We start from the raw sequence: 25,479 nt of genomic DNA, 5'->3' as shown, positions 1-25,479 counted from the left end.
AGGGGAGAGACTGAAAGAAGAGAAAGATGACCAAGAATTTAGAGAAAGGAACTAACGTTTCCTGGATGGTAACCATGTGGTGGGGCCATTCTGCACACACTGTCTCGTGTCACCTTCAAAAGAACCCTAGAGGGAGCTACTATTACTGCCCTCATTTTACAGATGAGGCAGGGAGATTCAGATAAATTAAAGAGTAATCAGATAATATTCCTTTGACTTATTAATATAAACTGTAATAAAAATAAATTTATTAATGTACTTATGGATTTATTTATAAAATGTTTCTTAACTTCTTAATATGAATGAATGAATGAATGAATGAATAGTTAACAGGGGGTGGGAGCAACAGAAGCAATGGAGGAGTCCCCCACCCTCCCTGCTCCCCCCTCAGCCCCCTGACTCACGGCAGTAGTCGGAGCGTCTCCACTCGATGCACACGTGGAACTTGTGGCACATAGCCACATACACGGTCAGTGCCACGCAGGGCTGCTGCACGTACTTGGTGTCCCGGATCCACAGCTCACAGAACGACTCTGGGGAAACCTGGGCACGTGCATCGGATAGCCCTGCTTGTCCCGACTCCCCCCATCCCAGCGTCCAGCTCCTCCTAGCCCTGTCCAGGGGCAACAACGAGCTTCTGAAGACTCCTAATCCAGTCCCAAGTTCAACACCTCTGGGGGCCCACCCTCTGCAGGTAGTGCTGCCATTCCTAGCCCGGGAGGTCCCCCAACACCGGACACAGTGGGTACATACAAAGCGGTGACAGGCGCTGAAGGTGCGGTTGGACACCATGCGAAGGCAGGGTGAGCAGTCAGCTGTGGCACAGCTGTCCGGGCGGAAGCGGGTCTGGCCCACCGAGGTCAGGGAGCTGGGCACCTGCCAGCTGTCCAGAAAGGGAGCAGGGTCCTCAGCCTCACCCACCACAGAACCATCCTCTAGGGTGAGGTCATTGGCTGCGTCCCCATCACAGATACCTGAAATGGGGCAGAATTATGCCGATAGCTATAATAATCACCACCACGCCCAGGTCCCCAGATGTCACTCTGCATATTTCTTACAACAATTCTTTGAGGCTGGTATTACTATTATCCTCATTTTATAGATGAGAGAAATGAGGCACAGAGAAGGTAAGAAACCTGCTGTGTAGGAAGATGTTGTTGTTCTCAGGAAATGCACACCAAAGAATTTAGGGATAGAGGGATACAATGTCTCAAACATACTTTCAAATTGCTCAGAAAAATGCATATATATGCAAATTGCATACACATAAAAAAGTGCACTTATATAAATCCTACATGTATAGATGTATTTACACATCTGTCTGCATGCATACACATGTGTGTATTTTATATACATACACACACAGAGGCAGGAAAAGTAAATGGGGCAAAATGCAAACACTTAGTAAATCTGAACAAAAAGTACATGGGAGTTCTTCATACTACTTTAGACATTGTGTCAAAACGAAAGGTTACTCCAAAAAATGTGCTCTAGCAGAGATTGCTAGCTAAGTGTAACTAACACCTGTTTCCTTTTCTTCCCGGGCAGTTCGCTAGCCTGTGTTTTCCAGGCTCTCCTGGGGTGGGGGAGCCCATGCTTGTCCCAGCTGGCAGAACGAGAGTGAGGGTGAGGCAGTGACCACTGCCAGGCCTGGCCCATAAACACTTCCTAACTTTTTTTCCTGCAGTGGAGCTGGAAGCTTGTGCTGAGAATGGAAGAGCCACATGATGAACGGAGTCTCCATTTGGGAATTTACATGTGCCAGAAATCAACTTTGGCTGTGTTGAAAGGCAAGGAGACGGGAGTAGGGCAAGAGCTTGTCTGTCACAGCTTCTAACTTAACTTCCAGCTTTATCTCTCACACTCTAGGCTCCAAACACACACTTCCCTGCCTTTGACCTTGCTTACACTGTTCCCCCTGCCTGAAACACTTCCTCAGAAGTGTGTCCTTCAAATGCCCCTCACATGCATCTGAATCCATGACCTTCCCAGTTCTGCAGAGCAGGCTTTGGTTTGCAGGTATGTCTTGCTCTGGGTGCAAAGACTCGTTTTCCTTTAGACTCATTTTCTTACTCTCTCAGTAGTCCCCCAAGTTGCCCAGCCGGGTGCTCAGGATACTAAGCGTGAATGTGGATAAAAACAGAGGAAAATTAGCCGGCTTGTACTCCAGCCACCAGTGTCATGAATATATAGCATGATTGGCTACAAAACCTTCAGGTTTTATCAATGGTCCCAGTGGCTGCGTTTTGGGTCTTGGCCTTGAGTCACAAAGGTATCCCAGGCAGGGGATCACTGCTGCCCCCAGCACTCCTTGCCAGGCATAAACAATGGAAGGAAGAAACGGTGGCAAAGGGATGGTGGAAGTGGTGGCAGTGCTGGTATGTGTGTGTGTGTGTGTGTGTGTGTGTGTGTGTGTGTAAAGATGTTTGTATCAATAAGTCAGTAAGGACGGAAGTTTCATAAAACAGCAATTTTGTCTGCTTTGCATACTATCTGTCCCGTGACTGGTACATGGGAAATAAATGAAAGAATGAGCAGGGACCAGACTTAAATGTGTCACTTCATATGTAGAGGGCATTTTGAATACAGGGGTGCAAGCGTGAATGATTAAAATGGGTGCAGATTAATGGGGGGGAGGCCACGCAAGTATGTGTGTGTATAAGTGTGCCTATGTCTCCCGTCATCATAATCACGGCCATCTGTCATGGGTGTCCTGTGAGGGTGCAGCAGTCTGCACTCAGACTCTTCCTGCACCCTTTTATCTTATCAAGATACATCCGGTCCCTTAGGGCATGCGCCTACAGTCATGCTGTGGTCTGAAGAGCCCTAATTTTGTGCATTGTGGCAGCTCTGCTGTGTGAGCTTAGGCAAGCCGCTTAACCTCTCTGGGCCCTCTTTCTTCTTTAGTTCAATGGCCACCTCTCAGGGTTGTTGTGTGGATGGCCTGCAATCAGTGAGATCAGAGTGTGGAAGTGCTTTGTGAAGTGCCCATGCACATGCAGACAGGAAGGATCATCTGGTATTAGGAAGCTGTCAGGGAAGCTGACAGACAATCCCGGCCAAAGTGACAACTGGCCGAGACCAGAGCCCCGCGCCATCTCCCTGCTGGCAGCTTCAGCCCCAGAACACAGGACATTAGGTCTCTCTGCCCTGGCAGCTCTCCTGGTCCCACCTCTGGGCTGGCACTCTGTCCTAGCTTCCCCTGATTTCACACAGAGGAACCTGTGTCTGGGGACAGAGGTGGACTCTGGAAACTCAGGGAACTAGATCCCCTCACCTCCCGCCCCGCCCCAGCTGGGTCCCTCCTCACCGCAGAGGCCACGGCCCTGGGCCTCGCTGGTTTTGCTGGCCTCCAGGATCATGAGTCCTGAGCTGTGGAGCCACTGGATCTGGATGTGTGACGGCGTCCGGATCACGTACATGTGGCCTGTGTCCTCAATTCTAAATCCGTGTCTGCTCACAGGGGGCCAGACAGGCTGTGAGTCCACAGTCACCTTGTGGGGTGGGGGTGTTCAATGTGAGCACAGCTTGTCTGTCTGCCCATCCGTTCATCCATCCCTCCATCCATTTATCCAACAAATCGTATCAAGCTATGTCACAGGCTCTGTTTCAGGCACATGTGGCCAAGACACAGTCCAGGGTGGCACGGAAGAATTCTGAAACCATTTCATGAGCACAAAATGATAAAACAAGAAATACAACAGTGGGAGGCAGGCTGCATCCCTGTGCCCAAACAAACACACACCTTGAGCCTTTCAAATCACTCTCTTCTTTCCTGATCTGCTCAGATCATTTTTTTAGGGAGATTTTCCTAAGTCTCCAGCCTCTAGCTTGGGCACCCCTTCTCTGGGCTGACCTCATCTCTGTGCTGACCGTTAAGATAGAATCTGTTCCCTCATCGAGGCATCCTGTGGACTCTGAGTTTCTTAAGGGCAAAAATTCTGTCTGATCCACCTTCGAATCCCCAGCTCTTGCCTTTGAGCCTGACATTAACTGGGGTCTCAATCAATGTTTGTGATAGAAGGAAAATTGTAAAAGCGGTCAGGAAAAAAAAAGACCCATTATGTAGGGAAACAAAGATCAGAATGACAGAAGATTTCTTATTGGAAATAAGCAAGGTGAAAGCACAACTTTATATATAGCAGCACTATTCACAATAGTCAAAAGGTGGAAACAGTCCAAACGGCCATCGATGAATGAATGGATAAAACAATGGCAGTATGTACATACAATAGAATGTTATTTAGCCCAAAATTGAATGAAGTACTGGTAGATATTACAACACAGATGAACCTCAGAAATATTATGCTAAGTCAAAGAGCGAGACACAAAAAGTCACATATTATAGACTCCATTTATATGAAATATCCAGAATAAGCAAATCTATAGACAGAATGCATATTGGTGGTTGACAGGGGGTAGGGAGATTAATGATTAATTTTACGTTAGCTCAATTTTACCTCAATTTAAAAAGAAAAGACAGTGGAGCAAAATCTTTAAAGCACTGAAAGAAAAATTAAAGTCAACCTATAATTCTAAACCCAGTTAAAATATCTTTAAAAAATTTGGGAATGCAAGCTGGTGCAGCCACTCTGGAATACAGTATGGAGGTTCCTCAAAAAACTAAAAATAGAACTACCCTATGACCCAGCAATTGCACTACTAGGCATTTATCCAAGGGATACAGGTGTGCTGTTTTGAAGGGACATATGCACCCCCATGTTTATAGCAGCACTATCGACAATAGCCAAAGTATGGAAAGAGCCCAAATGTCCATTGATGGATATATGATGTGGTATATACACACACACACACACACACACACACACACACACACACATATACAATGGAGTATTACTTGGCAATCAAAAAGAATGAAATCTTGCCATTTGCAGCTACATGGACGGAACTGGAAGGTATTATGCTAAGTGAAATTAGTAAGTCAGAGAAAGACAAAAATCATATGACTTCACTCATATGAGGACTTTAAAAGACAAAACAGATGAACCTAAGGGAAGGGAAACAAAAATAATATAAAAACAGGGAGGGGGACAAAACAGAAGAGACTCCTAAATATGGAGAACAAACTGAGGGTTACTGGAGGGGTTGTGGGAGGGGGGATGGGCTAAATGGGTAAGGGGCACTAAGGAATCTACTCCTGAAATCATTGTTGCACTATATGCTAACTAATTTGGATGTAAATTTAAAAAAATAAAAATTAAAACAAGTTAAAATTAAAAAATATCTTTAAAAAATGAAGGTGAGGTCAAAACTTTTTCAGATATATAAAAACTGAAAGAATTTATTACTGGCAGAACCTCACTATAAGAATATTAATGGAAGTCCTTCAGGCAGAAGAAAAGTGATATCAGATGGAAATCGAGATCTACGCAAAGGAATGAAGGACACCAGGAATGATAAATATGCAGATAATATAAACTTTTTGTATTTTAAAAACCATGCTAGAAAATAATTGACTGCTTCAGGAAAAGTAATAATGATGTAATGTGTAGTTTATAACAGATGTAGAAGTAAAATGTACAGATAATAATCCAACATAGGCAATGAAATGGAATCATTAAAAATAACCTCAAAATGGGGCACCTGGGTGACTCAGTTGGTTAAGTGTCTGACTCTTGATTTCAGCTCAGGTCATGATCTCATGGTCATGAGATGGAGCCCTGTGTTGGGCTCTGAGCTGAATATGGGGCCTGCTTAAGATTCTCTTTCCTCCTCTCTCTCTGCCTCTCCCTCCTCAAATAAATAAATAAATACCCAAAGAGAACAGAAAAGGAGGAAAGGGAGGGGACAAACAGAGAACAAATACCAACATTATGTTATATACAAACCTAATCATATTGATGACTAAATTAAATGTAAATGGTCTAAGGATCTCCCAATTAAAAGGCAGAGATTCACAGATTAGATAAGAGGAAAGGAAGACCCAACTATTCACGCCCTACAAAATCCTACTTTAAATAAAAAGACACACTATGTTAAAAGAAAAAGGATGGAAAAAGATGTCTCTTAGATATATACATTAAATATACATGCTAACACAAATCAAAAGAAAACTGGAGAAGCTATTACAGACAATTCAGACAAAGCAGAATTCAGAACAAGGACTTTTACCAGGAGAAAAAGGACATTTCATACTGATAAAGGAGTTAATTCAACAAGAGGGAATAACAATCTTAAGTATTACGCACCAAATAACAATTTAAAAATAGGTGAATAAAAAACTGATAAAACTCCAAAGAAAAATTGACAAATCAACAACTTTAGTCAGAAATTTCAACATCTTCTCTTTCAATGATTGATAGAACAAATAGGAAATGAGTAAGGATGTAGAGACTTGAACAACCCTGTCAGTCAACTTGACCTAACTGACATTCACAGAATACTCTACTCAACAAGAGAATATACATTTACAAGATAGAGTGTATTCTGGTACATAAAATAAGTCTCATTAAATTTAAAAAGGTCAAAGTTAGATTAAATGTTCTCTGAACACAGTGAAATTAAATTAGAAATCAGTAATAGAAAGGTATCTGGAAAATCACCAAATATTTGGAAACTAAAGAAAAACACTTGTAAATAACCCATGCATTAAACAAAAATCAAAGGGAAAATTTTAAAGTATTTTAAACTTAATGAAAATGAAAATACAAGATATCAAAATTTGTAAGATGCTGCTAAATCAGACCTAAAGGGAAAATTGTGGCACTAGATACTTATATTAGAAAGAGCAGAAAGGTCTAAAATCAGTGACCTAGGCTATAACCTTAATAAACTAGAAAAAAAAGAGTAAATTAAACCCAAAGGAATCAGAAGGAATAAAATAATAGACATAAGAGCAAAAATCAATGAAATAGAAAACAGAAAAACAGCAGAGAAAACCAATAAAAAATTCTTTGAGAAAAACAATAAACCTGACAAAACTCTAGCCAGACTGGTGAGGAAAAAGAGAAAAGACACAAATTACTAATATCAGGAATGAGACAGGGTACATGGATACAGATCCTATGGTATAGCAAGGATATCCTAAAAGGATAGGAAGACTGTATGATGAACAACTTAATGCCTAGAAATTTGACAACGTGGATAGAATGGACATATTCTGTGAAAATGAAAACTACCCCAGCCTACTAAAGAAAAAATAGGTAACCAGAATAGCCCTATATCATTTTAAAAAATTGAATATGTACTTAAAAACCTCCCCCAAAGAAAACTCCAGACCCAGATGGCTTCACTGTTGAAGTCTACCAAATATTTAAGGGAAAATATGAAAATTACCAATTATACACAAACTTTTTCAGAAAATTAAAGAGGGGGAATACTTCTAATTCATTATTGAGGCCGGCATTACTCTGATACCAAAACTAAACTAATACATTACAAGAAAAGAAAATTTAGACTAATACACTTCATGAAGATCCAACAACATATAACAAGGCTAATATATCTCAACCAAATAAAGTTAATTCCAGGAATGCAGCACTAGTGCAACATTTGAAAATCGTAGTAATTCAACACATTAATAGTCTAAAGAAGACCAATGGAATATTATCCAGTGGTAAAAAGAAATGAGCGATCAAGCCATGAAAAGCCACAGAGGAACCTTGAATGCATATTGCTAAGTGAAAGAAATCAATCTGAAAAGGCTACATACTATATGGTTCCAACTCTGTGGCATTCTGGAAGAGCAAAACTGTGGAGACAACAAAAAAGATCAGTGGTTGGGTGGGGGCTGGCGACCAACTGGCAGAGCACAGAGAATTTTTAAACCAGTGGAAATACTCTGGATGATATTATAAAGATGGATAGATGTCATTACATATGTACCCAAACCCATGTGGAAAACCAAGAGTGACCCCTGAGGTAGGTAGACTATGGACTTCAGGTGATGATGATGTGTCAATGTAGATTCATTCACCTTGGTAACAAATGAACTCTGGTGATTGAGGCTGGTAATGAGGGAGGCTATACATGTGTGGGTACAGAGGGTATATGGGAAATCTCCATATGTTCCTTTCAATTTTGTTGTGAACCTGAAACTGCTCTAAAAGAGTTAAATCTTTAAAAAAAAATAGTCTGAGGAATGATTACAATAAAAGGCCAAATTGCAATGCCTCCCCCAGCTGCTCTTTGTGGGTGCACGATGAGAACATCTTCAGATGTGAACCACTGGTCTGACCCCAGTAATCACAGGATTGAACCTTCGTACGTTGGGGAAGCTTTCCAAACAGGTATGGCCAAAAAAGGCATTCCCATAGAGAGCTCAAATTTAAGAAAAATAATCAGTTAAGAAAACATAATCAGGGAACCTCAAACAACACTGTGGCTTAAAGAAGCAGTGAATACCTCTCTGTGTACTTTTCAATACACTTGCCAAATCTAGGACTGCTACAATCGTAAAAGTTATCATAATAATAGAACCTTCAAAAGCAGGTGATTTGAAGATATTAAGCTAGAAATTATAACTAGAAAATCTGGAGAATTTGATTTTTTTTAACATGACAGTTAAATTGAACTCATCTGATGACACGTAGAAGTTGATTGCATGGTTATTGAATCTAGGATTATAGCTTCTTTCTCAGGAAAACTGTCTTCTAAGTATATTTAATGAAGAAGATTTTGCTGATGTTGTAAATGTAAATCTTGACTCAGAGGTTTTTTTATATACATAAAATGTTCTCTAAATATAACTACTATTATTTATAAGCTATTTATTTAAAACAAATTTGAAAATCTTTCCTTTTTTAAGTAAACAGCAATACTGTGATTTGGGGGTAGGGTAGAAAGTCTAAAGAAAAAGAACAATATGATTATTTCAATAAATGCAGTGAAAAGCTTTGACAAAATTCAACATCTGCTTACAGTAATAAAAACTCTCAGCAAACTACAAATAGGAGAAAACTTTCTTCACCAGATAAAGGATATCTATAAAAGACCTACAACTAACTTTGTGCTTTATAGTGAAAGACTGAACACCTTCTCCCTAAGACCAGATACAAGACAAGGATGTCAGTGCTCAATCCCTCTTATTCAACATCATATTAGAGGTCCTAACCAATGCAATAGGCAAGAAAAATAAATTTTAAAAATATCCACTGGAAAGGAAGAAATAAAATCGTCTCTATTTAGAAAAGACATAAACATCTATGTAGAAAAACTAGAAGAATTTACAAGAATAAGTGAGTTTAACAAGGTTGCAAGATATGAGATCAATGTAAAACTCATGTGTACATATAAACAGCTAAATGAAAACCCAATGGCAAACACTTTTTAAGAGATGCAAAAATCAATTGTATGTATATATATTAGCAATGAGCGATTAGAAAGTGAGTAAAAAGAACAGAATCATTTACAATAACATCAGAAATATGAAAATTTTAGAGATAAATCTGACAAAATATGTTCAAGATTCTTATATTGAAAACTACTTTATATAGAAAGATGAAATAATTAAAATAGCCAACATAATTTTGAAAGAGAAGAAAGTTGGAAGACTCATACAACCTGATTTTAATAAAAATTTAATAAGAAGTAACAGTTATCAAGACAGTGTGGCACTGGTGAAAAGATAGATATATGATTTGTGGAACAATATTAAAGGTCCAGAAATAAACCCAAACATTAATGGTCAGTGGATTTTTGACAAAGGTGCAAAGACAAGTCAATGGAGGCAGGATAATCTTTTTTAAAAAGGTGCTGGAGGGGCGCCTGGGTGGCTCGGTCGGTTAAGTGTCCGACTTCGGCTCAGGTCATGATCTCACGGTCCGTGAGTTCGAGCCCCGCGTCGGGCTCTGTGCTGACAGCTCGGAGCCTGGAGCCTGTTTCAGATTCTGTGTCTCCCTCTCTCTCTGCCCCTCCCCTGTTCATGCTCTGCCTCTCTCTGTCTCAAAAATAAATAAACGTTAAAAAGAAATTTAAAAAGGTGCTGGAACATATAGGTGTCCATATGCGAGAAAAAAAAAGAATCTTGACCCATACCTCACTCCATTTATAAAAATTGACTTAAAATGCAGCATATACTTAAAACTACTACTTAGAGGCACCTGGGTGGCTCAGTTGGTTAAGCGTCCAACTCTTGATTTTGTCTTAGGTCATGCTCTCACAGTTTGTGAGATCGATCCCCACATTTGGCTCTGTGCTGACAGTGAGGAGACTGCTTGGTATTCTCTCTCCCTCTCTCTCACTCTGTGCCCCCCCCCCAAAATAAATAAATATTTTTTAAAAATTTAGAGACGTCTGGGTGGTTCAGTTGGTTGAACGTCCAACTTCAGCTCAGGTCATGATCTTGCCATTCATGAGTTCAAGCCCCACGTTAGGCTCTGCGCTCACAGCTCAGAGCCTGCAGCCTGCTTCAGCCCTCTCTCTCTCTGCCCCTCCCCCACTCGCACTCTGTCTCTCTCTCAAAAATAAATAAACATTAAACAATTTTTTAAAGTAATACCTAAAGCTATAAAACTTCTAGAAGAAAACATAGGAGAAGATCCTTGAGACTTTGCATTAAGCAAAAGTTTGTTAGAACACCAAAATCATGATCCATAAAAGAAAGAACTGATAAACTGGACTCCACCAAAATTAAAAACTTCTGCTCTTTGAAAGACACTTGAAAGTGAATGAAAAAATGTGCCACAGACTGGAAGATAATACTTATATCTGATAAAGGACCTGTATCCAAAAAAATACAAAAAATTCTCAAAACTCAATAAAACAGACAACATAATCTTTAAAACGTGCAAAGGTTTGAACAGACATTTCACCAAAGAGGATATACCATGGAAAACAAACCCATGAAAATATATTCAATATTATCAGCAATTAGAGAAATGCAAATTAAAACTACAATGAGATCTTATTACACATCTGTTAGAATGACTTAAAAACTCAACACCAAAAGACCACAATAATCCAACTAAAAAATGGGCAGAGGACCTGAATAGACATTTTCCAAAGAAGTCATACAGATGGCAAACAGACACATGAAAAGCTACTCAAAATCACTAATCATCAGGGAACTGCAAGTCAAAACCACAAGAGATTACCTGATATCAGTCAGAATGGCTAGAATCAAAAAGATGAGAAAAAATAAGTGTTGCTGAGGATGTGAAGAAAAAGGAACCCTTGTGTGCTGTTGGTAATGTAAATTGGTGCAGCCACTGTGGAAAACATTATGGAGGTTCCTTAAGAAATTAAAAGTAGAAATACTATATGATTGGGGTGCCTGGGTGGCTCAGTCAGTTAAGTGTCCGACTTCTGCTCTGGTCATGATCTCATGGTTTGTGAGTTTGAGCCCTGTGTCGGGCTCTGTGCTGATGGCTCAGAGCCTGGAGCCTGCTTTGGATTCTGTGTCTCCCTCTCTCTCTGCCCCTTCCCTGCTCATGCTCTGTCTCTCTCTCAAAAATAAACAAACATTTTAAAAATAAAAAAAAAAAAAGAAATACTATATGATCTAGTAATTCCACTACCAAGTGTTCACCCAAAGAAAACAAAAACACTAATTCAAAAAGATATATGCACCCCTATGTTTATAGCAGCATAATTTATAATAGCCAAGATATGGGAACAACCCAAGAGTCCATCCATAGATGAATGGATAAATAAGATTTATGTATACATACATATATGCGTGTGTGTGTGTACACACAATTATTACTCAACCATAAAAAGAATGAAATTTTTCCATTTATGGCAAAATGGAAGGACCCTAGAAGGTACTGTGCTATGTGAAATAAGTCAGACACAGAGGCAAATGGTGCATGATTTCACTTAAATGTGGAATCTGAAAAACAAAACAAATGAAGAAAGAAAGAAAGAAAGAAAGAAAGAAAGAAAGAAAGAAACAGAAAAAGAAAGAGAGGAAGAAAGAAAAAAAGCAGATTTAAAACAAACTTAAATACAGAGAACAAAATGGTGGTTGACAGAGGGAAGGTGGGTGGGGGAATGGGTGAAATAGATAAAGGGAATTAAGGGGTACAAACTTCCGGTTATAAAATAAATAAGTCATGAAAATGAAAAGTACAGCATAAGGAATACAGTCAATAATATTGTAATCACATACAGTGACAAGTAGCAGCTACATTTATACTGATGAGCACTGAGTAATGTATGAAATTGTTGAATCACTATGTTGTACACCTGAAACTAATATAATATTATATGCTAACTATACTTCAATTTAAAAAACCTTATACAAATGCTTAGGCATCTTTATTTGTTAGCACCCCAAACTGGAAGCGGCCCAAATGTCTTTCAACTGGCGAACGGATAAACAAATAGTGGCACATCCGTATGACAGAATATTACAACAATAACAATCAACAGACTACTGATACATGCCATGGGGGAGAATCTCACCGTATACTCTGGTTCCCTGCATATGCCATTCTGGAAAAGCCAAAAGTATAGGGACAGAAGGCAGAGGTTGTCAGCAGGTGGGAGAGGTTGACAACAAAGTGGCACAGGGCAACGACTGGGGGTGATGATTATGGTGGTGGTTACAGGACTGTGGGTGTTTGTTAAAACTTATAAAACTGCACACTAACAAGGGTGAATTTTACTGTAGGTAAGTTATACCTCAAATTTCTTTTAATGGAAACATTTAAAAACCTAAGGGGTAAAACCCAAGGAGTTTTCTCCCGTTCCTGAGAGCTTCAGAGGGTGTGGTGGCCCTAAGTCTGGCATTCAAGGGCAGATTCCAACAGGAGGGCTGCAGGTCTTGGCTCAGGAATGGGTGGGGAGAGTCAGGACCACAGGAGGACATACATCAGCCCCTCTGACCCACCTGTTGGGAGGAGCAAAGCAGGCCCTTGGGAGGGTACCACACAGAGTGGGCTGCTGTTGAACACCAGCTCCTTGGCAGAGGTGGGCTTAGTGTGAAACTAATGAAGCTTAAAATCAGGGCTCCTCACTTAGATAGTCCCTTTCTCAGAAGGGGCTCTAGAAATATATACTTTTAGAAAAACATCGCCATATATTTATATAAAACTTGCACATGGCCACATATTTTTATAAAACCTGCTGAAGTAGATACTTTAACCACAATCATTTAAGGTCACTCTCTCTCTTGCCATTCTAACTTCCTCTCATTTACAATATTCCTCCCAGTACCTGTGCTCCCCTGACATTAGAGTGGCCACAAATATTTTAATTAAATCACTTTCAAATATAACTTTTCCGTTCGAGTTCCTGCCCACTCTTGCCCCCAATCACGAACAAGCCTCAAGACCCCTCCCCTGTCCCCATGATTGCTGCCCTAGGAATACTGGCTATTTGATGCACTCACCTTCCGGTTGAAACGGTCGATGGTGACCTGATGGGTCAAGTGAGTCACATTCAGCATCACCGGACAGAACGGGGGCCAGTTTAGGTGACCCTGCAGAGAGAGCCCAACCTTCATCAGCTTGGAGTCCAGGCCTGTTGTCTGCTTCTCCTGGTGAGCCATTGTGAGCACACTTTCCTGGCCACCCCCTCTCAATATGCCAGGAGCACTCACTGGGGCTGTGCAGATGGTGCACAAAATCCCATGGAACATGTCTGGTTCTACCTGACCTCCTGTAAGCCCAACCAAAAAAAGAAGAAGAAGAAGAAGAAGAAGAAAAAACAAACAAAAAATACCCTGCCTCCTTCCACCTGGCTCATGGGGATATCCTAGTAGGTGATTCTCTGCAGCCAGCACTCTTGACCTCAGGCCACATTCCTGGAGTGGCATCCCCACTTCTCTGCACTTCAGTGCCTCTCACATGGGCTTGGGTAGCTGGGACAAGCTGGGAATGGCACAGGCCCCAGGAAGGGCCAGGAGGTAGTGCACTCCACTTACCCTTTCCCCACACATCCCTTCCAGGAGACCCTTGACAGAGGGAAATACTGTAGGGGTTTACACATCTGTCCTCAACTCCGGCATCCCTCAAAACCCAATTCACCGCTCAACCTCCCTTCCAAACCTAGTCAATCCCAAGGCCCCAGAAGGAAAGGAAGTAGGGGGAAGTCACCAGGTTAGCACTTTTGCAGTCAAGGACATGGACGGTGACCATTTCGTTGGGGCTCTGGGTGAGGATGTAGATGGCCTCCTTGAACAGGGCTACGTGGCTCCCATCAAAGGTTATGAAGCTTAGGTCAGGGAAGATTGAGCATCGACCTGGGGGAGGGGCAGGGATAAGAAGAATAGACGGATGCTTCTGGGGGCCAAGGCCACCCAGGAACAAAGGGCAGGCCTCTTGGCCTTTTCCTGGGTGATGGAGAGGCCCTGGGGACTGGAGAGCCACTCAGAGCAGGCATCACAGAGATGAGGTTGCAAGAGTAGGGAATCTGCCAGGTCAGGGGTCACACGGAGACAAGAGGTCCCATAGGAGAATGCAGTCAGGTCAGGGTTACCCTAAGGCTAAGGAGCACACAGGTAAGGGGCCGAGGTCACACTGGGGGAGGATCGGGTACATCCCAGGACTCACAGGCACATTCCCAGACGGGGCAGCAGCGGTCCCCGCCCACCCTCACTGCGAGGCCCAGGACCCCACAGCGAGGGGGTTTGGCGCCCTGGGGACAGTGCTGGGACTGGTTCACTCGGATCAGCTGGCCCTCCAGGCAGATGTGGCGGACGCAGTCCTGCTCAGCGATTGGCTGGGGCACAGGGTGGAGGGACAGCGTGAGTGCCCAGCCTAGTGCCACAGCCACTCATTCCCCCACCCCAGCCGTCAAGCCTAAGGGCAATAAGATCCTTTCCAATGTAGACTGTAGCAGGTCAGGGGACCCAGAAGTAAGACTACTAGGGAGTGGTGTCCTTACTCTCCACACACCCAACATACCCATCAGGGGCCTGGGGATGGGCTGAGCATGAGATTGGGGGTCGGGGAACTGACTCCCAGAGACCTCTGCATATCTGTCTGGCCCTTGCAGAGAGCTCCAGGTACACAGATGTGCAAACACACTAGCTTAGACTCAGAAAAACCCGAGCATACCCATGCATCACACACACACACACACACACACACACACACACACACACACTGACATATGAGGGCTCACCCTGAGTCTCACACACATACACTATGCACACATAGTCCCATGTAGCTCCATAGACACAAACAGACACATGCTAGCACGCCCGTGTTGTCATGCTCTGGATGTCACGCTAAGTCATCCAATCAGCCCTAGGGGAATGGTCGGACTCTGCTATGACATCGGGGGCCCAGAGGAGACTGGAGAACCTGTCAGGCTCCAGAGTGTGGGGCAAGGGTGAGGGGGGTGACTGAAGCCCCATCTTTCAGCCTGGCAGCCAGTGAAGGAGAAGCAGGAGCAGGCCATGAGGAATGTGATGGCATGATGGTGTCCCAGCCAGGGGGCACAGGAGGAGAGACACATGGAGTGTCCACATATGGGGGGCCTGACAAGTCACTCACGACACATGTGGCAGATGTGCTGTCCTCAGTGGTGGTTGTCAAGGTCTCTGCCAAACTCGCTGCGATGCTCTGGGCTGGGGCCGAGCGCCCAGACTGCTTGGTGGTGGCCTCTGCCTCCAGCTCTGCTGGGAGCCGAGGTCCAGCCGAGGTTCCATGGGCCTCGGGCAGCTGAGGGAGCAGAACCAGTGCGCTCTCTCGGGAGGCGGTCCTGGCCGAGACGCGGCTCAGGGGATAGGATGTAGGCACCAGTGGCACTGTGCCAGCCCAGGGGACGTCAGCCTCAGGTGCCAAGGTAGCAAGAGTGTGGGCCACAGCAGGTGTGAGTTCTGTGGGCCCCCCCTGGGCAGAGCCATGTATCCTGGTGGGCAGAGACACTTGCTTGGACAGGATGGCCATCTTCTCTGCAGTGCTTTTTTGTGGGGCAACAGATACTGTGGAGGCTGCCCCCTCAGCCACGGCCACGACTCCAGAGGCTGGCAATGTGGCTCCCAGAAACAGGCCTGGTGCCGTGCCTACTGCCTGAGGGGTTATGTGATGGGGCAGGTCTACCTGGCCCACAGCGGGAGTGAGAGGAGGTGCTGAGCTGAGTGTCTGAGCAGGTGGAGTTGTGGCCATAGGGAGAGATGTGGCCTGCTGCTGCGGGAGCAGAGGGGTGGTGACAGAACCCTTGGACCCGGGCGTGGCCACTGGGGCAGATGTGCCCACCTTGGCCAAGGGCAGACTGGTATCGAGAGGCAGGCCAGAGAGGAGCTGGTGTGGCCGAGTTGAGTCCAGAGACACGAAGGGTGTGACCCCCAGCCCGTGAGCAACTGTGGACTGGCTGGTGGCAGCTGGAGTCTTTGGGGGCGGAGCTGGAAGCCTGGTGGCTGTGGTGGTGTGCCAGGCAGGGTGGAGTGGGGCAGTGGGGAAGGGGCTTGGAAGTGAGGATGGTGGGATACCCAGGGGCTGGTCGGGCCCAGGTTGCTTCTCTGTCGGTGGCTCCGTCTCTACTCTCTTGGTTGCCAGAGGACTAACAGGAACCTGTTCTGCTTCTGTTCTAGCCTCAGCCAGGGGGCTGCTGGGACTAGAAATGCTCTGGGCCTGTATGGGCTGAGGGATCCCTGTCTTGTTTGTGGCCTCTGTTATTGCAGGTGTCAGCAAAGCCTTGTGGGATCCCAAGGAAGTGAGGGGCCTGGAGGTCACTGCAGGGGAAGCCACAGGTCTGGAGGGGGAACTTGCAGACAACTCTAGGCTCGGGAAGGGCTGGAGGGGCGTGGTCTTAATAGTCAAGGAGCCAGGGCCTGGGACCGTCACAGCTTTGGTCATGAGTGGGAAGCGAGGTGCAGGGGGTGACCGGGAGGAGACTGTGATGTTGGGGCTCCCTGCAAAGGTCAGAGTCACCCTAGTCGTCTTCATAGCACTTGGTCCTATGCTAGGTGTGGGAGTCTGCTGCGAAAGGGAGAGGGATGAGGATTCTGGGGCAGGGGAGGTGGCCAGGTGGCTGGCAGTCACTCCCTTGCTGGCCAAGGCCTCTGTGGGGTGGACAGGGAGGTTAGATGCAGTGACCTCCAGCGGCTGCTGCAGAGTGGGCTGTGTGGGGCCTGGAGATAGCATTGGCCCCTGAGTAGCTACCAGGGGTGGGTTCAGGGCTGTGGTGAGTGGGGCAGCTGGAGTGAGCGCTGGCTTGTGGGAGGGGGCCCCGGGAGCTTCCTGTGGAAACTGCAGCTCCTTGTCACTGGGAGTGGGCAGCTCTTGACTGGGAGGCAGGGTCTCATTGCCAAGAGGTTCTGTGGGACCCAAAACCATGGGCTCCACACCTGGGGCAGAGAGAGAAGAAGCTCAGAAGTGCCTGTTGCCCCCGGGAGTCTTCACTGGGCAGGGATGTAAAAAAAAAAACAGGGCTCTGGAACCAGCGATTCAGGTGAACATGGGGGAAGGCAGCTTCCAACGTCCAGCCAGGCTGCCTGACCAACCCAGGGGCCTCTGCCGCATGGTACTGGATGACTCCCAGAAGTCAGCAGGTCTGGACTCTGCCCCATACTTGAGCTTGGATTCAAGTCCAAAGTCCAACCTTGGACTCTTGCCCCAAAACCTGAGCTCAGAGCCAACAGACCTCAGGCCTAAGTTTGTCTGTACAATGTTCCTACTGCCTGATTCCAAGCCAGTCCCTTCCCCACTCTGGGCTTCTTTTTTCTCTCTGTACCATGGGGAGAATGGACTGAATGAGGTCCCTGCCTACTCCAGGGTCTCTTCCAGAGGCCCCAATACTGATGCTGCTTCTTCAGGGACCTGGGGGCTCTGGGCATGATTGGTCAAGGTGACTGTGGAGATTTACAGGAAATCTGAATGGGGGGGGGTGTGGGATGAGAAATCTAGGCCACTCACAGTCCTCCAGGTAGACACATCTCTGTGTGACTTCATCCAGGACCTTGGGGGTGGGGCATGCAGGTACACAGCCTTCTACCCTGAGGACAGAGCAGGGAGCCAGTTAGCAGTCTGAAATATGAAGGGCATCGTCTCTTTTCACTAGGATTGAGCACCGCTTCATCCCTCCTTAGGGCACACATGACATGAACCTCCAGAGACACTGTGTACAGGAGCACATATACCCTAACACACATGTTGCACACTTTTGCACACACCTTCTCCTCAGACCAAGAGGGAAACACGAAAAAGGCCTGGTTATGCACATACTTGTGCACACACTCACACATGCTCACAAGTGTCTGCATTTAGGCACATTGTTACGCCAGCAAGACTCGAAAGCATTCACACAGAATGTCAAAACATCAGCGCATACACCTTCACGCACACACAGCTGCACCAACATCCAGACACATGCATCTCACATACATGCACATACACACAGCTGTGTAGAGCCCACAGACACACACAGGGCCCAGCTCTATGCACATCATGCACAAATCAATATTCACACATACCCGCGTAAGTCAGGTTTGCTCTGATACGCACGTCCCCATACACACGGCACACGAAACATGCATTCACAAGTATGTGGAAGCACACATATACACCTCAGGACGTGCTCATGCCTATGCCGTCAGACTACATGCCCATTTACACGTGTGTGTGCTCAAACCAGTGATGTACACACCTTGACTCCATACCCCCTCACCTGGGCACATCCTGGCAGCTAGCTGCCTGTGGGTCCCGGCAGGTTCGGAAGCAGGGGCTGGCACAAGCATCGTAGTGCCACTCACAGATGGGGTAGGCAGCCCCTGAGGGCTTGGCATCTGGAAAGGCAACCCGCCCCGAGTGCTGAGACTGAGTGAGACTGGGCACCAGCTCAGGGTCAGGTGACAGAACACAGAGGTAATCCTAGCTCAGCCCATCCCCACCCTGCTCCATGGAAGAGACAAATGGACGCATGTAGGAAAAGTAAAGAAAAATAAAATAAGACAGCATATACTAAAATAAAAGTCAACCTAAGGGGAAGTTTGTATTCCTGAGAGTCGGGGTCGGTGCCTGGGGGATCTTTGGGATAGGGCTCTGGGAGTTTGGTGTAGGGGCTAAGAAGCCCAGGGCAGGGCACTATAGAGCAGGCAGTTGTAGCTGGGCTTGGAGGGTTAGCCAAAGAGAAGGCTGGGACCTCTGATCTCCCCATAAGGCTGCTCTGCCCCTCTGGGACCTTGATGGCCAGGCTTGCTCTGCACCCCTGGGACCTTGGTGGCTATTAATAGTAATAATAACAAAAACAACAGCACCAAATGTGACATTCAACATCTCACAAGTATTTCCCCACAATAATCCTGTGACGTAGCACTATCTTTACCCCCATTTTATGGGTGAGGAAACTGAGGCACAGAAGATGCTGGGAAAATTAAACTCTCCCAAAAGAGATTTCCTCAGAAAACGTCCTGTGGCCAATGTGACAGATGAGGAATCCTCAGAGGAAGTCTGGGCAATGGGGGACTCAGAGGCAGCCAAGACCCCAGACCATCTTAGCAGAAGTGACTGGTCTCTGAAACCCTGGCTTGAGCAGGAAGATGTGGGTGGGATCTGCAACAGGCCAGAGGGAGCAGCCCCTTTCCGACTCCCTTTCCCCACACTGCTGAGGACTGTGGAGAAAATCTGCTTTTCTAAGATCCTTAAGACCTGAACTGAGAACTTACATTTGGGGAGCACCTGCTATAAGCCAGGCCCAGAGCAAAACCCGCGAGATGCAATAAATCCTCACAACAATTTTATGAGGCAAATATTCCCATTGTACAGGGTTGGATGACGGGGAGCTCTCCTCCAAGTGCCAAGAACTAGGGTCAGGATTTGAACCCAAGGCTGTCTGGCTTCAAAGCCTGCGTTCATTCCACTCTGTCTTCCAGAAAGGGACACAAGCTCTGCCATTACAGCCAGTGATGAATCTGTCCGTGGTGGGGTTCATTGGTGGACTCTACAGATGACCGCTGAATGTAACAACGAGCTGGCCCAGGCCTGGTTTGTAGGGGAGGTGATAAATGAGGAGGCTGGCTGGAGATACATTTATGCATGTATGTAAATGGATCCATTCATGTGGCATGAGGTGCCCTCACAGACACAAACATACATGTCCACATGCAGGACACAGAGGTCTGCCTGAAGTGGTAGAGAAATTGTGATCACTTCCTCCAGGGATTAGGCAGTGATCAAGCATTTGGGGGCAGACCCACCTGGCAGGGGGATGGCAAAGGTCTGGAACCTATCGGTCTCCGCTAGAAAGGGTGTGGAGCTGCCCCATTACTGCCACGGGGGAGAGGGAGACTGCTGGATCCTCAGCCTGGTGCCCCAGGGGGCGGTCTTTGAAAGCACAGGGCCAGCATGTGTCCCCATCAGCAAGAAACCTGAGCCAGTGGGCTACGCAAGCTGTGGCCAGGAGCACTTCTTGCCTCCCTTCCACAAAGGCTGCCCTATTTTTAGACCATGTAATCGGCCTGTGGGTGTAGGCAGGACCCAGGAAGCTGGCTGGGCCCCAAGCCCCACTGCCCACAGGCTCCCTAGGCCATCAACATGGAGGTTGGGCCACATCCCATCTCAGGGGCAGCACCCAAGGGTGGTCTCCCTGAGCCAGGAGAGTGGGAATTCTGCCTCTTGAGGGTGATTGGAAGGGTGTGGTGCGAGAGGGTGGGAAGGGCAGTCTGATGAGGGGCTGAGGGTGATGGCAGGGGGGACACCTACCTAGAAGGCGGAAGAACGTGCCCCGGCGGAACACCTCTGTGTGCTCATACAGCCGCAGGACCAGCGTGGGCCCCAACACATAAAGGAAGGACCCAGGCTCTGCCAGTGACTCTAGGGCCACTAGGCCTGCCTGCCACGTCCCCCGGTGCAGTGAGAAGGAGGCATGGTGGTGGAAGGCAACGTTGCCCTGCCACTTAGCCAGCTCCACAGACCCATTGGCTGTGACATGGAGGAAGAAGTTGGGTCTGTCCGCTGCCTCCAGGGATACCACGTCCGGGTCTGCAAAGAGCCAGGTGGGTAAGGTGAGAGCAGAGACGGGTCCAGATGGGGCGCAGAACCTCAGAGACTCAGGACAGCAACACGCCCTGTGGATTAGCTGGGCCCTGCTCCTCCATGCCTGCCCACCGACTTCTGCCTGCTGGCTGCCCCTCTGTGCACACCACCTCTCCCTGAGGGAAGTGGAAGGTTAGAGAAGCTGCCAGCTGCCAAACCTCGGGGAGGTGTCTTCCTCCCACCTTCCTTCCCTCCTCCCTCCTTTCTTCCTCTGCAAACATTTTGAGGACACTCTGTGTGCCAGGGGAAATTCTAGATGCTAGGGATGCAGCAGGAAATAGACTGACAGAAACGGCCGCCCCGGAGGAGTCACATTCTATTGGCCAGGCTGGGGTTTGGGGATTTGCCAGGTTTCAGGGACCCCACCTCGGTCCTGCTTCACACAGAATCCCAGATGGTCAGAGCTGGCAGACTGAGAGGTATGTCGATGGGAATATATGCCACAGATGGGAAAATAGTGAACCCGAGAGGAGAAGGGGCTTGCTCTGAGCCCTACGATTGGTCTCTGCTGTCCTCTCTCCTGTGTCCACAAAGGCCCGTTTCTAGAAAGTAGGGCTTGTTTCTGGGTGGATAACCCCCTGCACAGGGCCCTGCAGGTTTTGTCAGCCCCCAGATCCACAAGCAGGTGTCCAGGAGTCCCGGCCCACCACAGCCGGCTGCCTTGTGGGCTAGTGACTTGACGTGCCTAGGCTCTTGTGAGGGATGAACAATACAGTGTATGTGAAAGACCTAGCGTGGGGCTTCGTGTGTCTTCCCTTCCCGCCCATGTAGCTCCTGTTACACCTCCCTGAGCAGCTGTGAGAAGACAGGAGGCACATGGACGAAGGATTCATCGTTAACAGTAATAACAACAACTGCTATGTACCAATGACTATGTGCCAGACACAACGCTAAGCAAGCCCTCTACCTGCTGGTTTATTAAATTCCAAGAGCGCCCTGGGAGGTGGCAAATTCATTCATTCAGCAGCTCATGTTTTCTGAAGGCCCTTCATGTGCCAGGCACTGTTCTAGGCACAACGGAGAAAAGAAAAAACAAACCAACAAAAATCCCTGCCGGGATGGAGCTTATATTCAAGTGGGAGGAGGACAAACATAATAAACAAGTAAAATCTATAAGAGGTTAGAAGGAGATGATATTGTTATTCCCATTTTACAGATGAGGAAAGCGAGGCCCAGAGTCACACCGATGGTGGACGAGGGAGGCAGGATGAGGAGCCCAGGCAGGCTAAGGCCAGAGCCCAGGATCTTAACCTCTGCACCGTCAGCCCCAGGGATGGGATCCAGGAGCTGGCACAGGGCAGCACAGAGGGGTAGGGTGCTGTGTTCCAGCCCAGCCCTGTTCACGTTCTCGGCGTGACCTCAGGCAAGGCACTTTCCCTCTCGGGGACTTCCCCTCCTACTTTGTGAAGGCTGCTCTCAGCCTAGATCAAAGTTCTCAACCATTTAAGTCCTCTTAACAGAGGAGAGGCTGGAACGCAGACCCTGAGGTAAAAAGTCTTGTGTTTTACCTGAAGCATTCAAGTGACTTCTACCTCCCAGTCGCTCAATTTTATTTCTTTTTACATCTGTGTTTGGGAGGCAGCGTGGCACAGCAGTTCAGATGAAGTACTGGCTGCTGTCACTAACGAGTGACGCACCTTTGGGTGAATTTCCTAACTTCTCTGGGCCGCAGTTCTCACATCTGTAACTTGGGAAAACCCAGCACCTTACCTCCTAAAACTGCCCTGAGGTCTAAATGAGTTGGTATCTATGAAGCACCGAGAATAGTGTCCAGCGCATGGTAAGTGCTACAGCAGGGTGAGCTACTATTATTAATAAATAAGGAACCTCCTCCCTAAATCTTCAAGTCGAATTGACCCTCCCCGGTGATACACCAGGCTATGACTTGTGTCCCTTGAATATATTCTACAGGACATCAAAACTCCCAAGAGTGACAGGCTCAGGCCTGAATGATTGCTGAGTCTTCCCCTCTGTGACTTTTTCTGCTCTCCATTTCTTCCCATCATAATCTTTTCCATCATTCAAGGCCCAGTTCAAAGGACACTTCCATGCCGCCACCCCAGATCTCACCTAGAAGGCACATTCTCTTCTGCTGTCCAGTACCCTGGGTACAGTATAAGGGAAGGAGCACAGGATAGGGTAGGTGTGGGGACCTGGGTCCTTACTGGGCCCTGCTCCCACCTGCCCAGGAGACCCAGGCCTGACTGAGGTGGAGGCTGGGCTTCACAGCCTCTTCACTCTGGGGAATCCTGTCCACAGTGATGTTCTTCAGGGACAGGCTACCCTGGGGTTCTGCTTAACATGCCCATAAAACCACTGGAAAATCATCGCCCCCTCTGGACTACTTCTTACTGGACTAACATATTAAATGGAGAACAGAAAGTGCCCACTAAGTAGATGACCTACTGTACCTAGAAGGTTGTAAGACACCCTTCTTTAAATAGGACCACACACGGACCTGGGGATTAGGAACGTTTAGGGAGGGAGTGCTCTCTTTTGGGTGGTGGTGGGTGGCCCAGTCCCAGGCTTCCTTGTGCGGTGACGTGATTCCTCTTGGCACCTCCTACTGTACCCCTGGCTCACACCCCCATGAACATCACCCACAGCTGTGCCTGGGGCTGGGCAGGAGCTGGAGTGTCTCTCTCCTCCTGAAAGCCCTTCCATGGCTCCCCACTGCCCTCAGAATAAAAGCCCAGCTCCTGAGCCCAGCTTACAAGTCCCTCTCTGGCTTCTTCCCACCCCTCAAGGGAACACCACTTACTCTAAGAAGCCTCTCCTGACTCCCCAAGACTGCTTTAGGGGCTCCTCCCAAGTGTTCCCACAGACATTGTTAACTGCCTTTGATCATGGCATGTCTGTCTCCTGGATGGGACTGTGGACTTCTGGTGGGCAGGAATGTGTCTTTTCCATCCCTGATGCCCCAGCACCCAGCTCTGTGTCTGGCCTGGGAATAGGGCCCAGTGAAAGGGAGGGAGGGCATGAGGAAGGGAGGCAAGGATGAGGGTGTGGGGAAAGGTTCTCCTAACTAGATAAACAGCAGACCCTGAGAATCTGAGAACTTAAATCCTTAGATTGGGATGGACTCTCTGAGAAGCATCTTGGTTCATGGCTCCAGCTGATGCCAGGACAGGCTGCATGGACCATCCCTGTGGTTGGGAAGATACTGACTGGATGGGGCCAGCAGGATGCGGGGGTAGAAATGCTGATCACAGTGACCGTGCACACTGGGACACACACAAATGGCCAAAGAAAAGACTTCCTAGCACTGGTTCATCCGAGGCCTTGGCTGGCCCAGGGCCCAGCAAAAATACCATCCAGGGGTCTCTCTGCACCAGGCAAGATTCCTGCCACTCCTCAAACATTACCGAACTCCTAAGGGAGGGCAATGCCCGCTAAAGCTAAGCTTGTCCGGTCTGCAGACCTTCTGAGACCTGGGAGGCTGCAGCTGGTTCCAGGTGTGTCCCAGTCTGTGTAACCTGCCAGACCAGAATTCAGGATCGTAACCTGAGCATATCAAGAGCCTGTGCCTCCATTCACAGAAGAAAGGCCCCTGGAGTCATCAGCCAGCTCCCCTCTGGCACTTGAAGTCTATCCGGTCTCAAGGATGGAAGGGAAGGGAAGAGGAAGAGAAGGAGAAGCAGGAAAAGATGGGGGTGGAGAGGGAAGAAGAGGAGGAGGAGGAGGAGAGGGGAAAGAAGACTGAGGGCAGGAAGGAGGGGAGGAGGAGAGGGAGAGGAGGTAGCAGTTGTCGCCACCAGGGTTTTCTGGAGTACGACAGGCAATGACGTAAAGCAAGGTACAAAGGTACATCAGGACCTTGGCCTCCCTGTTTTTTCCAGGGAGAAGAGGGAAGGTACCTCTTTGAAGAGACTAACAGGCTGACCCAAAAGGCTGTCTCAACTGGGAAAGGGGCACCTGTCCAAGCCCCACTTTTCTTCAGCTACTGCAGATTGCTTAGGGCCTCAACATCCTCCCCTCCTCTGGCAACTGCCTCCCTCCACCAAGGGCTGGGGTGGGGTTAGAGATAGGCCTTACCGTGAGCCTTGGCCTTGTACAGTGCAGCTGTCAGCAGGAAGTTCACAATGTCCCCTGGAGCCACGTCCTCTGCACTCACTAGGACTACGGCACCGCCTGCAGCCTTGGTGGCCACCAGGACACTGCCACCTGCCAAGCTGGCCAGCTGGTAGGGACCCTTACCTAGTGCTGGAGAGAAGGGGCCCAGTCGTGAGCCCTGCCCCCCTGGGCCTTTGCCCACCTCCCATCCTGCCAAAGGTGGGGAAAAGAGAGGGTGCAAGAGAGCTACTCTTGGTTGCTTCCCTCAACCCGGATCCCAGGGAGCTCGATTCCACAAGAAGGGAAGTAAACTCCAGGCTGTCAGTCCCTGATGGGAAATGCCCCTCTGCACAGTGCCTGAACAATTTCACAAGAAGCCTGAGAACAAGGCCACCCATGGGAGACCTCTGCCCACCTACCACCACCAAATGTCTCTCTGTGAGCCGGTCCCACAGCCACTGCTCTATTCAGGGTCATCTCTGATACTTAACATCAGACCTGGTCTCTGCCCACGCAAGGCCTGAGGGAAGGCCAGGAAGTC

General features: G+C 47.4%; 1 protein-coding gene and 1 non-coding gene across 8 annotated transcripts in view; one reads left to right on the top strand and one right to left on the bottom strand.

Moving 5' to 3' along the window:
* OTOG (otogelin) overlaps positions 1-25,479 on the bottom strand; it is a 91,390-nt gene that overhangs the window by 15,000 nt on the left and 50,911 nt on the right. For all 7 annotated transcript variants that reach the window (XM_047824173.1, XM_047824174.1, XM_047824175.1 and 4 more), the window contains 11 exons: positions 24,921-25,088; positions 20,553-20,831; positions 18,520-18,637; positions 17,769-17,848; positions 15,405-17,200; positions 14,457-14,625; positions 14,001-14,146; positions 13,295-13,384; positions 3,311-3,494; positions 754-974; positions 405-543 (listed from right to left, as the gene is read on the bottom strand). In XM_047824173.1, the coding sequence (XP_047680129.1) occupies positions 405-543; positions 754-974; positions 3,311-3,494; positions 13,295-13,384; positions 14,001-14,146; positions 14,457-14,625; positions 15,405-17,200; positions 17,769-17,848; positions 18,520-18,637; positions 20,553-20,831; positions 24,921-25,088 (3,390 nt within the window). The remainder of the gene's footprint in view (positions 1-404; positions 544-753; positions 975-3,310; positions 3,495-13,294; positions 13,385-14,000; positions 14,147-14,456; positions 14,626-15,404; positions 17,201-17,768; positions 17,849-18,519; positions 18,638-20,552; positions 20,832-24,920; positions 25,089-25,479) is intronic.
* LOC125147307 (small nucleolar RNA SNORD89) lies at positions 8,094-8,203 on the top strand. Its single transcript, XR_007145135.1, has one exon. It is a non-coding gene; the product is annotated as a small nucleolar RNA SNORD89 (small nucleolar RNA).

This window comes from Prionailurus viverrinus, chromosome D1 (assembly GCF_022837055.1).
Source record: "Prionailurus viverrinus isolate Anna chromosome D1, UM_Priviv_1.0, whole genome shotgun sequence".
Lineage (NCBI taxonomy): Eukaryota > Metazoa > Chordata > Mammalia > Carnivora > Felidae > Prionailurus > Prionailurus viverrinus.
The sequence above is the reverse complement of the archived record's forward strand: the minus strand, read 5'-3'. Positions and strand labels throughout refer to the sequence as shown.